The following is a 15,800-nucleotide window of genomic DNA, read 5'->3' as shown; positions in this document are numbered from 1 at the left end:
AGCGGCTTGTGCACCACGACAAGGAGACTGGACACGCCAGAAGCCTGGATCGTCCCGGACACGGTGACATTGCCCAGGTCCTGGGTAGTTGACGTCAGCACAGCTCCAGAGTCTGTGGAGACTGTGGCCAGATCTTGAAATCCGCTAGACCCAGAGTTGCTGTTGTTTCCGCTGTTGCTGTCGTTTGCATAGAGAAGGGTAAGCCACACCGGAACAGCGGCTTCTGGATCATTCGGGGTCGTGAAGGAGCAGTTGAGGAGAAGTGAGTCAGTCACAGTTGGCCTCACCGAAGTCGAGCTGGTAGTCAGCGTGAATGACCCTGTTGACTTCTCGCACAGTTGGCCTGCATAGCCCACATGACAGACGCACTTGAAGGACGTGGGAGTGGGCACACAATCACCAAAGGGTCGACATGGGTTCTGCAGGCAGTTGAGCGCCTGCTCGCAGCGATCGCCTCCGTAGTTTGTCGCGCACTTACACAAAGGATACTTGGACAGGGCGGGATTATAGACGCACTGCAGCGAGTTGGGACCGCAGTAACCTTGAGAACAAGGGTCTACACGGGTCTCACACTGGCTTCCAGAAAACCCCACATCGCATTGGCAGTAGGTGACAGTTGGGTCAGACACGTTGGTAAGACATGTGCCTCTTGACCTGTCCGTGCAAGGGTAGTCCTTCTTCACGCATGGGTCGGGAGCGATTACATTAACTTGGACACATTTCTTGCTGGTCACGTGGGAGGTGTAATTGAGGCGGAGACAGACGTTGTAGGAGCCGGGTTCCGTTCCCCTGAGGTATACTTGGAACTTTGTGCTCCCACCATGCCACCACGACTGCGCTTGGCCGTTGATGATAACCTGATCTAGAGCGGTGTCATGTGATTCCACGCTGAGTGTCGGGTCCCCTGCCGTCGTGTCTCTCTTGACAAAAACTGGAAAGTCACACTTCGCCTTGATTGGACATCGAATATCAGATGGCCCAGGGGTACCAGTGAAATAGTCATCGGTCTCATGATAAGACACGATTTTTATGTTCAGTCTCAGAGTGCACACCTGACTTAACTGTCCTCTGGTGTCCATCGCCAGGAGTTGTAGAAAGTAATCGTTCGCATACATTGCACGGATTGTCGTGGTGAGGTCAGAGATGCGAACTTTCTCACCACCACTTAGGGACACATCCTGAGGTGGTCTCAGTTGAACTGATAGCTCCGGAAGTGAGGTCACCCGGAACCTCTCAATTTCCGTATCCGCATCACTTCCGTATCCAGGCTTTGCCGCGATTGGCAGAAGGAAAAAGGTTTTCTCTCCACGCACGACGTGTGTGACGTAGGTGGCTGCATCGTGGTCCGCTTTGATTCCACACGGGGAGAAAACTTGAGGGACAAACTCGGGAATTATTGTTTGCTGCGAAACGACTTGTATCATCAAATTGACCTGAGTCGAGCCTATCACATCCAACACTCGGTAGGTGTCGCCATTCTTCAGACGCAACGGCTTGGTCACAAGCTCTTCCGCCACCAGAGGGACTACCAAGAAGTCGGGGCTGCCAAATCCTTGCGCTCGACTGGTGTTCACGGTGAGAACACACTCGGGGCTGACCTCCACGCCTGGGGGCAGTTCCAGACCGCCCAGTTCAGCGTACTGGGCCCAGCGACAAGAAACTAGGTCACCGTCCGGGTCGGATGTGTAGACCGAGATGTTGGTGATGGTGTTCACGGGTACTCGGTACACAGGCCTGTAGGACAACAGAGGCCCTCGGTTATGACGTCCGGTGTCATTTCGTTCACCGACCTGGAGTCTACTCTGCAGATGGTAACCGCAACCGGAACCACGGGAAGAGCAGTTTTGCGCCAAGTCAGGCCAGGACAGCCCACTCATCATGACTTCAAAGTATGCCGTGTATGGGTTCAAGGTCAAATTAAATTTCAAGACTTCTTGTACCCAGCCTTCCTTCGCGTTCACGTCAAACACCCTTCCCTTGCAATGGGTGTTCACGTAAGTCGTGATGTCACGTGCTGTGATGTCACTTGAAGAAGCCGGCTGGTCTGGAGCGCGTGACTTTACCTCCAAGACAAAACGACCGAACAAGTCGTCATTTCTACTTCTGCGCAGAATGTCTGCTCGTGCGTTGGTGGTGGACAGACCGATGTCTTGGAATGAGCAGCCGGGTCCACAGGGGGATGCATCAAGTCGCCAGGCCGAGACAATGGTCACATTGGCTGTGATATTGTCACCACGGACTTCCGTGATGTTCAAGTGGATGTGCCCGCCCCGGAAATGTTTCTGGTCCGCAGAGACGATGACGTACGTTGTCATGAGGAGAAATATGGTGGCACACCACGTGGGAGACAGCAGACTGTCACGTGACATTTTCTCGACCTATTGAGTCTGAAACTTGAGAAGAGAAACAGATTCTGTTAAAAAAGATAAAACAGAAGAAATTTAAGAGAAAAAAGAGCATCGGACAAGATTTAAAGAAACAAACGACTCTGTATTTCTTAATGGGATACAACTCCTAACATCAAAATATTTCAAAGATAACAGAAACTAGTTTACAATAATATTATTATAATATAAATAGTTTGTCTGTCAGTTTCCAACGATGCCCAGTCCATCTGCAGAGGACCGTATTTCTTGAGCGAAATAGAAAAAATAGGGGTAAAAGATGACTTGTGGGTCCTGCTATAACTTATGAGACTAATAGTAATACAGAGAGAGAGAGATGTTTGCCACGTTCTGAGATTCTATTAAAAAACTTCACGTCTACTTGTAGATGTGCGAGGATTGCGAAATCCTCTCTGGGCTTCAGCATTCGAATAAAAAAATAAAGGACCTGCAGGATCAATAACAAAACTAAAGGTGACGACCTTGACCCACATCTAGAAGTTCGATTTGACAGTCTGAATAAAGACTATAAATATCAATTTGTATCTCGTCCTCAGCTCTCACAGCGCGTCATGCTGTCTATTTCTGAAAAGGTCCGTAGGCATAGGACATAGCAGAGCATAAAAAGGCATGGCATCATGTACATATGGCACAGGTATTCTCAAACAAGGCACCATATGTAGACATAGTCCCACTTTCACGAATGCAAATACACACACACAAACACACACACACACACACACACACACACACACACACACACACGCACGCGCACACACACACACACACATGCACGTAAACACACAGACACACACACACAAACACAAATATATAATATTAATTTATTACTGTAAATGACTCACCTTCACTGCAAAAAATAGATGCTTCTGTGCAGAGATGACTTGACCTGTACACCAGCCAAGAGCGACAGCAAATTTCCCCACAACCTGGGGGCAATCTCTCTGCCAGTCAACAGCCTTGTTAACCTCTTCTTGCAAATTACATTTCCAAAATCGACAGGGAAATGACGGGTGGCCTCGTATATATAGATCTACCCCGCAGAGCGTGGGCAGTGTTTATTGAGGCTGCATTTGACGTACGGTTGAAGACACGAGGATTCTAAACAGAAGGGGCCGCGACTAACCAGATAAGCGACCCCTGACGCTAAGCCGTCTTATATCCTTACGTCCAAGAACCTCTTTGTATCGGCCAAGATGAAATCTCGACTGGCCGTGGCAGTGATATTGGGGCTATCTGAAAGTATTTGGAGCTTACAGGTTTATCTGTGGAAATTGAAATAGTTTGCTGACGTTTGACTCCAGCCTTTCGTCAAGTTTCGATTATTTAAGAGAATGCACTTTTGCCTTATCGTCATCTGTGATAGGGTTGGGTCAGTATTCGAGAACTATAAAAGTTTTTCAGAGGATTCAGAGTGATTGAACTCGGAATCTCCCAGCATTGTGAGAACAAATGCGTAGGTGTGTTCTCTGACTTTGATACCAAGGGCATGAGAGCATACCACTGCAAGGATGGGGTTGGTATCTTATGGGTTTAACGCCCTTTTTACCACTGTAAAGTCGTCTATTTAAGGAGGGACTTCAGAATTGAATGTACGTCGTCGGCTGGACCAAGCAAAATGGGTGGAGTGCAGTTGAAGTTTTGATAGTAGTATAGGTTCAACGTCCCTTTCGACATTGTATGTGTTTTTTTAAAGAGGCACTATCTCGGAATTTATCGTCCATCTCTGAAAAGACCTAGCCAAGTGAGTGGAGAACGTTGAAAACTCCCCCCAAAACAATCCAGTTCAAGAACGGTCCATAAATAAGAGCCTCTAAGCTTCATACGCCCGGTTGTCGTTCGACAACACTTGGTGAAGACGTCCATTACTTCGTTATCCCTGCAGATTTGCTTTATCTAAAAGCTTTAAAAGGCAGGCAACAACATACATACTTTGATATATCTTATCCAAATTCGTATCTCCGATTCGACCTTGGGCCTTCCGAACTACAGTCCAGCATGATATCAGCTGAGCTAACGGCGCGCCCGGATAGGTTGCTTTGAGATCTCCCCAAACAACAAAGGTATAAGAATGCCCCATTGGGGGGATTCGAACGAGGGATAGGGTCATCCACATCTTAGTTCAACCTGATACCCACCGAGCAGTCGCTACTTTCATAAAGGGGTGTACGTCTAGGACTCTTCCGCCATCACTTGCTCAGAGGCACTTATCCTGTGGACTCGGAGAGGGGGGGGGGGGCAGGACTTAAAGAGTTATCTCATTGAGGACGTGCATTCTGGTCGTTTGGCAACGCTTGATGAAGACGTTCTGTTTTAGTGTCCATTACTTCGTTCTTCAAGCAGATAGGTTTTTTCTATCCCGTTTGCCTTATCTAAGTATCCGTCCCCGTGGTTTTAAGCAACAACAAAAAAAGTAAAATTATGCAAACTGGGCCTCAAAATGTGAAATTATGCGATTCTGTTAATTTTAACAAAGTATGACAAATGAAAACAATCAGAAATTACGCAAAAAATGACCACATTTGGCTAATTATGCGGGGTGCATAAAACCACGGGGACATAAGTATGCAAATTTGTATATCTGATGAGTGTGTGTGGCGTCAAATAGGGCTGCAGCACTGGCTTTGGTATGCTGCTGATAGGACATTACGATGTGTTCACTGTGTCCCCCAAACTCAGGTTGTACTGAAAGCGGGGCGCTTGGTCTCGTGACAGGATGCCGAGCGAGAAGGAAGATTTTACTGAAAGAAGGCTTAATATTGAGATTCGTTTCACTCTCGGATTCGAGCCTTAATGTTTCGCGGGACAAATAAATAATAATAATTGCATTTAATTATACATTTAAATACATTTTTTTTTGTCTGGTTTTTTTTTGGGGGGTGGGGGTGGGGGGGGGGGGCGGAGTTAATCGGGAGCCTTGGCGAAATTGAACTCGCCAAACAACACTATAACAAGAAAAGAGGTGGCCTGATTTTCTCTCTGCTCGAATGATACTATTGACTCACACGGACTACAGTTTACAGTCTGGTCGTGGTACAACCCTATGCTTATCAATTTATAAGGAATCGAATAACTGACGGATTGGCAATTTCATCAAAATGTGTTAGAGCTAATCTTCTCAACTTGGAGTAAGGCGAAAAGAACACTTTGCATATTGCGTTTAAGTCCAAAAATAAAAAAAAATAAAAATTAGTGTTCGAAAATGTGAGATGATTGCAATGTTTTAATGCCCACCCACCCCCCCCCCCCCTTTTGAGAATGAAAAAAGCTAGTATTATTCAAAGCGGAGACGATACAAATACGAAATAATAACGTTAACAATATCTTGTTTCATCCAGCATTAGCAGGAAGTTCGATTATATCCCATCCTTGGAATGGTTAGTTCCGATATTGATCAACCAAGATTGGGGTGTAAAGACGATAATGTGACAATGGTTTATGTCCCAACTGACCTGGGTCTGCTTATAAAACCATTTTAACATAAACAAGTTGCAATGTGTACTAATATGTTAAGAAAACACAGAGGTTATAATATTCTTTAAAGCCTTTATTCTGATCTAACAGTTCGACAGGAGAACAGTCGTTTCGTGTTGCAAACAAACAATACTAACCTCTGCAAGAGCTGCCACTAACTGCAAAACACTATGAAGAAAGGAGCAGAAAGTAAAGAGAAAAAGAAAGATGATTATATATGCTTTGTTCTGTGGGTTGCTCACTCTCATTGAGCTCAACAATTTCATTCAAGTCAGGCTTTAGGTTACGCAAACTGCAGTGAAATTTAGTCACCCCACACGACTATTTTAATGAGAATATGAACACAATTGTTTTCGTACTTGTGTGCAAGGCCATGACTTGGTAATTAAGTGTCATGTAGACAACTTGTTGCAGCTTAAGAATGCAATGCAAGACCCTGCGCTTTGAAGCTTACAATTCATAGCATTGTCGAAAATTAGTACCATACCTCGTTGCTTTGCTGTCTGTCGTGCGAGGCGGCTTGCGATAATAAATAAATTTTATGCACACTCAAAGTGATTTTTTGTGTGGCGGAAAGTGGGGTGGGTGGGGGGTATTTCGTCTTCTCGACAGCTAACAAAGCAAGTGTATAGGAATCACATTGACAATAGAGGTTTCAAATATCATTATAGTTCTGCATTGGGGAATCATTCTCCCGGGGATCTGTGAAAAATGGAATCGTTTACATCTCAATATGAATGCAAAGCGTTTACATGTGGGTTTAAAAAAAAATAAATAAAATTTTGAATACGCTGTGTCGCAGTTTCACGTAATCCTGACACTTTTTGTTTTATTTGTATAAACATTTTTTGTTCTTTTCTTGAAATCCACATCGTGCAGCCTGTGGTTCTAGCATTGCTATTGGTGGAACTGTTTGACAAAGTCTGCAATATGCGCGTAAGCTTCAGCAGTTTTTGTTTTGAAAACGTCACACAAATGAAAGAAGGCATGTGGCACTCCTTTGATCACATGGCACTGAACCGGCACGCCCACTTTCCTCAGCTTGTCGGCGTAGGCGAGGCCGCAGTCACGTAGGGCATCCAGCTCAGCCAACACGAAGAGGGCAGGAGGGGATTGAACCACATTCCTCTGCACCATTGGGTTGACACTCGGGTTCTCGGCAGCTCGGGGGATGTGTTCGATGCTGTGTCTGGCGAACCAGTTAATGGCGTCCAGTGTAAGTCCAGGGGTAGTCGTGAACTCGGAAAACGAAGGCTGGCTTCGAGTGATGTCTGTCATCGGGTACACGAGAACTTGAAAGTCAAGGTCACAGATGTCGTTCGTGACGCAAGCGGAAATGTGTCCTCCTGCGCTGTCACCTCCGACCCCGACTTTGCTCTGTGTGTGACCACCTACGACCTCCTTGTTGCCTAGCAGCCATCGTGTTACAACCAACGCATCTTCGAAAGGAGCCATCGGGGATTCTGGATCAGGCAGCAGCCGGTATTCGACGTTCAGAAATATGGCCCCAGAAGAACTACACAACTTCCGCACTGCTGTTGAGTAAGAATCTCGGCTTCCAATCACCAGCCCACCGCCGTGAAAGAAAATAAAAATGGCGGGGACTTTTGAGAGCAGTTCTGGTTTGTAGACAGTGACGGGGATGCCATTTGTAGAGAAAGGGGACGGCACGATGATCTCTGTTTCACTTCCCAAGAACTCTGTGGGTCCGGTAAGTTCCGGAGCAATTCGGGCCGACTGCTGACGAACCTCCGCCACGCTCAGTTCTGAGTAAGGCTTGGCGCCAAGGCTCATCACCCTCTGAACGAACTCATAGGATTCCGGGTGGACCTCATACTTGCCGATGCATTGAGAGAACGGGTCTGGGTCGGACATGGTCTGGCGGGGGTGAGAGTTTTCTGTGATTATAACAAAATAAAGAGACCTACTCTTAACAAAGTTCTCGTACTTTAGGTTGCGTGCGTGTGAGGGGGGGGGGGGGGGAGTGGGTGAGTGTGTGTCTTAGTGTATTTGTATGTCACGTATTATGTTGATTATCGTGAATGAGGAACAGAGAAAGAGGGGGCGGGGGAGAGTGAGAGAGAGAGGGAGAGAGAATGAGAGAACGTGAGAGAGAGAGAAAGAGAGAGAGAGAGAGAGAGAGAGAGAGAGAGAGAGAGAGAGAGAGAGAGAGAGAGAGAGAGAGACGGGGGGGGGAGAAAGAGAGAAGGGGGGTGTAATGATCAGACACACTGCTTACTAGCATAAGGTGCAAACTCATTTTCATGAACAAAGCAATAGCACACAGGAACATTCATGAAGCACCAATGATGTGTGCTCCTTGCACACGTTAAAGATCCCGTGGTGGTTGAAGATCGTAAAAGAGTGGGCCATTATCCCACCACCGAGGCAAACCACAAAATTTCAAAATTGGTCTAGCATAAAAAGTATCCCCTACATTTATTAATATTAAGACACTCCCTTATGTTGCCTTCCTTGGTTCTCAACGTACTGGCCATGCCTTTGCTTTGTAGCTCATAAGGAAGTCAACATGTTTAGGGAGGGAAGCAGTACTTGAGCATTGAACTTTCTTTAAGCCTACCACTGAGGTAAAGCTGTATCATGCACGCTGCTTGAAGATCGCCAGTCATGACACAAAAGGTCAAAATCATAATCCTCGTATCTCTGTACATATGAGGTTTTTACTTTGGCGTACTGTTTCTCCTTTCTTTTTTCCCTCCTTCTTCTGTTTAGTCCTCAACCTTCAAAACGATGTATTGTGATCTAATAAGGCGTGCAATATTAGGTGTTTTGTACGCTCCAGTCGACTCCTGCCTCTTCGAACTGACACGAGCTGAGAGGGATACAAGATTTTAGCAGAAAAACCGAGACACTTGATAAAAATAATAGGCTACTCTTCCCTCACGGGAATCGGACTTCGGACTTGGGTGTTACGTAGGTGACGGCGAAGCGCCTAACCGCTATATCATAGACGCCAGGTCATATTAAAAAGAATAAAACACAACAAAACACAAGCGCACCCGTAAAACAAATAAAACAAAACTTACCAAACGTTTTCCCTTGTGACAGAAAGTTTGCTTAGAATGCAAACATTCTACTCGAAGAGACGCTGTCGTAGGTGAAAGTAGCCGCTGGACAGTAAAGTCGGTAAAGTTGTGGATGCTGGGCTTGTAATCTACCTGTTTGTCCTGTGTGTATATTAACCCTTTTAGAGCCGAGGCGTTTCCACCTACGTTTGTACAAACAAGATAAAATGTTCATGTTCCCTAAAGAGACATTTAAACAAAGCTGGTGTAATTGTCCCTTATTTTATCCTCTTACAGCTCGTTTACAGTTTTACAGCTCTTGCAACACAAATTGGTCATAATATAAAGAACACAAATTGCAAATAACATCTTCTAAAACGTCTTCGATGCACTAGTATAAAAACTGGGCAGTAACCCAATTTCAGAGATCACCATACATCTACACAACAGCAGTGAAGTGGTTAAGGTGCTGTTTAAATATTCCCGAAAGACGACACACGTTTATCAGTACACACTGACTTAGAGGTGCTGTAATAACTTAACAGCCATACCAAATCTGCCGTGCAAAAAGAGGGTCTAGCCTTTAGGAGAAAGAGGTCAAGGGCATAGTAATATCATGATAAGGAACTGGACATTTGGATGGCTCGCAGATATTATAATATACAGTCGAAACTGTCCAAGACGGCCAACATATTTTACGGGGGAAAGTCTTTGTCTTAGGCAGGTGGTGTATTAAACAGAGTCATTATTCTATTTTTTAAAAATAAACGAGGGAGATTGTCTTGGACAAGTGGTCGTTATGGCAGGTTCGACTGTATTATTATGATAAAATATATGAACACACACACACGCACACGCACACACGCACACACGCACGCACGCATGCACACATGCACGCACGCATGCATGCACGCACGCACGCACACACAGGCTCACAAACACACATGCACAAACACAAACACAGATACACCCACACACCCTCACACACACACCACACACGCACATGAACAAGCATGCAAACTCACACACACACACACACACACACACACACACACACACACGCGCGCGCACACACACACACACAACAAACTAACATACACCCTTTTGTGCCTCCGAGCACAGGACAGGTTGGAATGAACCATAACAATTTCTCGGGCTTTACCTCAAGAGAGAATGCCCAACTTTCCCGATAAGCGCAAAAAAATAGTTTATGTTGCTAATTTTATATGTTTTGCTGTTTTAGTTCGTTGTTGCTGTTGCTACTGTTGTTGTTGAAGTGTATACGGCCCTAAGAACTTTGGAAGGACGAGAGCGTGTGTGTTTTTAAAATCTATTTAGTAAGAGTTTTGCGGCACTTGAAACTGAATAAAGTCAAAGAAATGCCGAAGATTAGAGGTGTTACAAGAGAGGAACAAACTCAAAAAAGGAGGAGAGATCAGGATGATAGATGTTTGATAGGGAAGAAGGAGCAAACCACACCAGAGCACCCGCCAACCACTCACTGGGCGAAACCAACTACTGGCAGTATTGTAGAGTAGGACAAGGGACCATAATACAAAGAAGGACTGTCTGTTAATTTCGAGGAAAGGGAAGCACATGGACACGATAATGGTCATTTGATGCAGGGGAAAAGAAAGATAGAAGCAACATGGAAAGAATAGAAGTAGGACCTACCAGTGGCGCCCTCCAACCATTCACAAGGGCTGTCAGTACTGTCAACATTGGTCTGATGAAAACAAACAATGCACATGTACAAACACACACACACACACACACACACACACACACACACACACACACACACACAAAGCTATAAATACGGATTGAAAACGGAAGTGGTGGTAAATATATCATCAACTAAGAGAGACTTGCACGATTTCTGCAACAAAGTTTATTCATAATAATAATATTATTGTTATTATGTACTTTTAGATTTCTATGTACACACTATGCCATATTCCTGACCACATGATTTATACAGCAAACCATAGAAGAAACACAAACAAGGGAAAACAGCCCAAACAAATACCAACAACGTTGGCAAAGATTTAATATAAATCATTAAATCTGATACAGGCAGGGGACAGTGAAAATCCAATTCTTAACTTACAAATGGATAAAGGGACAAATCCAACATTCAGACTACAAAGTTAAAGGGCCATATGAAAATAGCATGAGAATTTCAACATTAGGGAAAAACAATGGCAAGTGTGGATTTCCAAAGGTTCATGGAGAGAACAGAGCATTCTTGCCAGATGTGTGTGGTGTATGTGTGCACACAATATGACTGTATATGTAAGCATGCTATGTCTGTGTGTATACACTAAAATCTAGTCTGTATGACATCTCATGTATCATTTTGTTCGTATAAGAGTAGTTATGTGTGTGTGTGTGTGTGTGTGTGTGTGTGTGTGTGTGTGTGTGTGTGTGTGTGCATGTTTGTGTGTGTATTATGTGAGAGCAAGGAGGAACACTAATACTCTTCAGCATTTAAAAAATCAAGGGTTAGAATTCCAAAAGATATATTTCAAGGTACGAGTCCATTACGATCAAATGGGATGAGAAGCTAAAGTAAAATGGCGACGAGGTATCAGCAACTACTTACCGGTGTGATTAGAGCTTAATAAGTTTTGAGGATTTTATACATTGTAAATGCCTGGTGGCAAAAAAGCACAGTAAAGAGAAGTGTCTCAAGCACCTTTTGCAATGAAGCAATAACTTCCACTGAAAGCAAACAAAGATCTCAGCCTCTCCTCAGGTGTCCCTCAACCTATGCCAGGATACAGAGAGGATACACTCTGTATATGTAAGTGTGTGTGTGAGAGGGAGAGAGAGAGAGAGAGAGAGAGAGAGAGAGAGAGAGAGAGAGAGAGAGAGAGAGAGAGAGAGAGAGAGAGAGAGAGAGAGAGAGAAAAAAAGGGTATGAGAGTGAGTCTGTATGTGTGTGTGTGTGAGTCTATGTGTGTGTATGTGTGTGTGTGTGTGTGCGTGTGTGTGTGTGTGTGTGAGTGTGTGTGTGTGTGTGTGTGTGTGTGTGTGTGTGTGTGTGTGTGTGTGTGTGTGTGTGTGTGTGTGTGTGTGTGTGTGTGTGTGTGTGTGTGTGTTTGCATACCATGCCACAGCTAATTTCTCTTTGTGGAGATCACTAAACTGTTATCTTATTTTATCTTACCTTCTTGCTTACGGGTACTGCATTCAGAGTATCTTGAACAATAATGACATACTTCTATGACAGTTGTAAATCAGATGATCCTAAAAGATGGCTCATCAGAGATACCTTACATTCATAATGATTATGTTTACTCACTCAATTCAATTAAGCTTAAGTTGGCATCATGTAAATGTAAAATGCAACTAATACAGATTGACACTGCAAATTTAACCCACAAAGTGAAATTATCAGGAAGCCTACAGCTGCTTGCCTGACCACTCAAAACGCAAAATGCATTAGATCAAGTCAATTTGAACATTTACAAAACAGGCACAATCTGAAAAACACAGTGGCACAAATCACTTCCAGGAAAATTTACATTGTGTCACCACACCGTGGAATCAAGGCGCTCGTTTTTTGGGCATGTGGAGTTATTGGTATCATCTTAAAGACTGTCAATTTTTCTTACTTTCGAGTGAAAAAATATTCATCTATCTTGAATAGAAGTTGAGATATTTGCAATTGAAGGAGGTCAGGGTCGCCTGGTTTCAGAGGTAAAATTAGCGAGAAAATGGTTGCAAAAGTTTGGTGACCTCCAAAGCTTGAGAGTCCTTGGAGACCGCAAATTTACATTCTTCGGGCCTTTATTCAACATTTTTCAGTATAATCCCCTCTAAAATGTGTTTTAAATAGAGATAAAAGGAGTTAAGCCAAAAGACAAAAAAATTGAGAAAAATTGCCAAATGTGTGGGAAAACGCAAGTTTATTCGATTTCATTATTTTGACGAGTGCCTGATTTCACTATGTCTCACAATTTAATTTTTTCTCCATATGGTCAGGACTATTGCAACTGTAAGCATGATATACTGACACCCTTATTTCACATTTATCTGAATCATTTCTTGATGTTTTGAGAATATCTGCACAGATTGCTTCATCAACATGCACAGCCAAAATTTGGATTGGTATGACTTTTTCTTTCGTTACATTAAAACCACAATACTAGCTTCAGCACTGTAGGTATCAGGCTCTCCATTGCCTGGGGTAAAAGATGAGAGCTTGATTCATGAGTGGAAGAGTCCATCTCATCCAGTCTCATTGAGTATCTCAAGTCTTTCTAAAAGGATATTATTATCCTGTTCAGCTCTGACTGCCAGGATCAACAAAGCCCCCTCTCCTATGTTATCTTAATTGTGTCCATTGAGTGGTTGTAGAGGTTGGGGTGGGGGACTAAAACATTTATGACAGTCAATCATAAAGGCACAAAGTTAAGGGACCATGTACTTTTCTCCATCCAGTGACCTTTCGGTTCAAAATAACTCCCAAAAATCCCAAAGGCAATAACAGAATTGAGCATGTTCATATCCTGGGGCACACACGTAAATCTGGGTCAGTTGGTCCATAGTCCATACTTGGACAGAGGAGAAAAGCAAAAAGAAAACTTCTGTAAAACCAATCAAGGTCTCAAGCTTTCAGGGCAGCTTTACCGGAGTCGGCGCTATTTATAGTAACGGGTGTCATGTGTGACTGGCGCCCTGACGTATACCTTGAAGGCCCAGTTGAAAGACTCATCTCATAAGGGTCGGAGAAGTTGGTTGTAAGTCTTAGTTTGTCTTCTGTGAATATGAGTGAATACGAGCGATTAATAATATAGTTACTGGAAAAAAAATTAGTAGAGAATACAGTTAAACCTGCTCTAACTGTCACCTCTCCAAGACAATCACCTGTCACAACTCCCACCCCCACCCCCGCCAGCCCCCTAGGGTTTTTTAAAGTAGTATAATGACACTCTTCCAAGATATCCAACTGCCTAAGACAAAAACATTTCTCCTTGCCAATAGGTGATGTCTTAGACAATTTTGAATGTATATATATATACATCATAATGATTCAGGTTTTGAAAAAAGGAGGAGTCATGAAGGAGTTAAATAAATACTTTCTCTGCACTCAAGTGAAATATTGGAGACTTCACAAAGTTTGATTATAAAAGCAATAATATTGTGAATAAACGATAATGTTAAACAACGGTTTCAGAGAAAAAAAATGCTTCGAAGGTGCTATAGAAAAATATGACAAGGTATACCAAACAACTTACCAGACAAGGTATACCAAACAACTTACCAACAAATTTCTGCGACGTTGCACTTGTTGCTAAATCAGACCATGTATTTCTGTATCTGTGAGGAAAGAAAATTCACAATGTAGAATACAGTAAAAAAAATCAACTGACTTTAGATTGACAGTATATGACAAAAAAGTCAGTAAAATGAATTTTTGTACATTCCTACTTCACTTTCTCACATACAAAATACAGATGCACATACACACAGAACAAACTGTACATTTAACAATTAACACACACAGAAGCACATGCACACACTTACAAACATACTCTCATTCTCTGTCCCTCCTCTCTCTCTCTCTCTCTCTCTCTCTCTCTCTCTCTCTCTCTCTCTCTCTCTTTTTCTCTCTCTCTCTCTCTCTCTCTCCCACACACATACATACACACAAACACACACACTCATACATAACCACAAAAACACAGTAACTCTCTCTCTCTCTCTCTTTCATCCAAACACACAAACAAACAAACACACAAACACACACACACACACATACAAACACTTACTCCTCAAAATTTAGACTCGTGGTCCAGTCTAGCAACTCATCCACCTCCCAGTCCTCCAGCGCCTCAGGCCCCGCAGCCTCCACGGTGGCGACCATACCCGCTGCAGCGCCCTCTATCAGCTGAATAGTTTCTCTATCATCTGCCTTGGCCCGCAACATCCCCTCTTTATACCTGCCAAAAACGTATCACAGAAATTGAGTCCTTTATACCTGCATAAATGTATCCTAGAGTGTCATTAATACCTGCATAAATGTATCCTAGAGAGTCATTTATACATTCATAGAGAGTCCTTTATACCTGCAAAAATGTGTCACAGAAAGAGAGACCTTTACATCTGCAGAAAACATATCATCAGCATTTATATATGACCTATTTGTGTTGCAAGTGCCGTACACGTAAAACTTTTGCTAAAACTAAGAGAAAACGTATCACAGAAATAGAGTCTTTTATACCTAAATAATGTTCTTCATGCAAACATAGACTTGTTTGACAAAATCCTGCTACTTAATATTTTATATGTTGTCTATTACTTATTTAGCAGAAAGCTGAGCTCTGTATATTATTCTTAAAGGTGTCACACAGGCAGTACACAAAGGTCGTAACAGAAAACAATTAACAGCATGTTACAGCACAAATGTACACATACTATTTTTACATTAATAACATACAAAGACATGCAAACCTACTCTCTTTTGTTTCCTTTTGAGAAATATGGGTGTATTCATGTTCATGAGAGTGTGTGTGTGTGTGTGTGAGTGTGTGTGTGTGTGTGTGTGTGTGTGTGTGTGTGTGTGTGTGTGTGTGTGTGTGTGTATTATTAACTGCAAATGCGTGTATTTGTTTGCACGAGACAAATTCGTTTTGGCACACTAGAATGTCAAAGAATAGAATTCCCAGGTCGCATCAACCTGTAATTCATTGGGGTGAATGTACACACATTAAAACACAATGCGTTTTTGAGAACGTTCTTCATCCTCAAATGGCTCTTTTGGCACACCGTGTAAAAATGTGTCATTTTTGTGGGTTTATTCCTTGAAACCTAAACAAGGAGTCGGGTTTCGCTCCCTTTGTTTATCCATTTTTAAAAAAGAAGGAAAAACATTCAAAATGTGACAGAT

The 15,800-nt window shown here is 43.2% G+C and overlaps 2 protein-coding genes across 2 annotated transcripts in view; both read right to left on the bottom strand.

Moving 5' to 3' along the window:
• Nucleotides 1-6,773: 6,773 nt before the first annotated feature.
• Nucleotides 6,774-7,751, bottom strand: LOC101848294 (carboxylesterase NlhH-like). The gene has a single exon (XM_005100008.3). The coding sequence runs from the start codon at nt 7,749-7,751 to the stop codon at nt 6,774-6,776; it is 978 nt and encodes a 325-aa protein (XP_005100065.1).
• Nucleotides 7,752-12,732: 4,981 nt separating this feature from the next.
• The window catches only part of LOC101863029 (protein MFI), a 13,264-nt gene continuing 10,196 nt past the window's right edge, over nt 12,733-15,800 (bottom strand). The window contains exons 9-11 of the mRNA XM_005099984.3: nt 14,683-14,853; nt 14,175-14,230; nt 12,733-13,669 (exon numbers count right to left, since the gene is read on the bottom strand). Coding sequence (XP_005100041.1) covers nt 13,518-13,669; nt 14,175-14,230; nt 14,683-14,853 — 379 coding nt within the window. The 3' untranslated portion in view covers nt 12,733-13,517. The remainder of the gene's footprint in view (nt 13,670-14,174; nt 14,231-14,682; nt 14,854-15,800) is intronic.

Source organism: Aplysia californica, unplaced genomic scaffold, assembly GCF_000002075.1.
Source record: "Aplysia californica isolate F4 #8 unplaced genomic scaffold, AplCal3.0 scaffold00232, whole genome shotgun sequence".
Lineage (NCBI taxonomy): Eukaryota > Metazoa > Mollusca > Gastropoda > Aplysiida > Aplysiidae > Aplysia > Aplysia californica.
The sequence above is the reverse complement of the archived record's forward strand: the minus strand, read 5'-3'. Positions and strand labels throughout refer to the sequence as shown.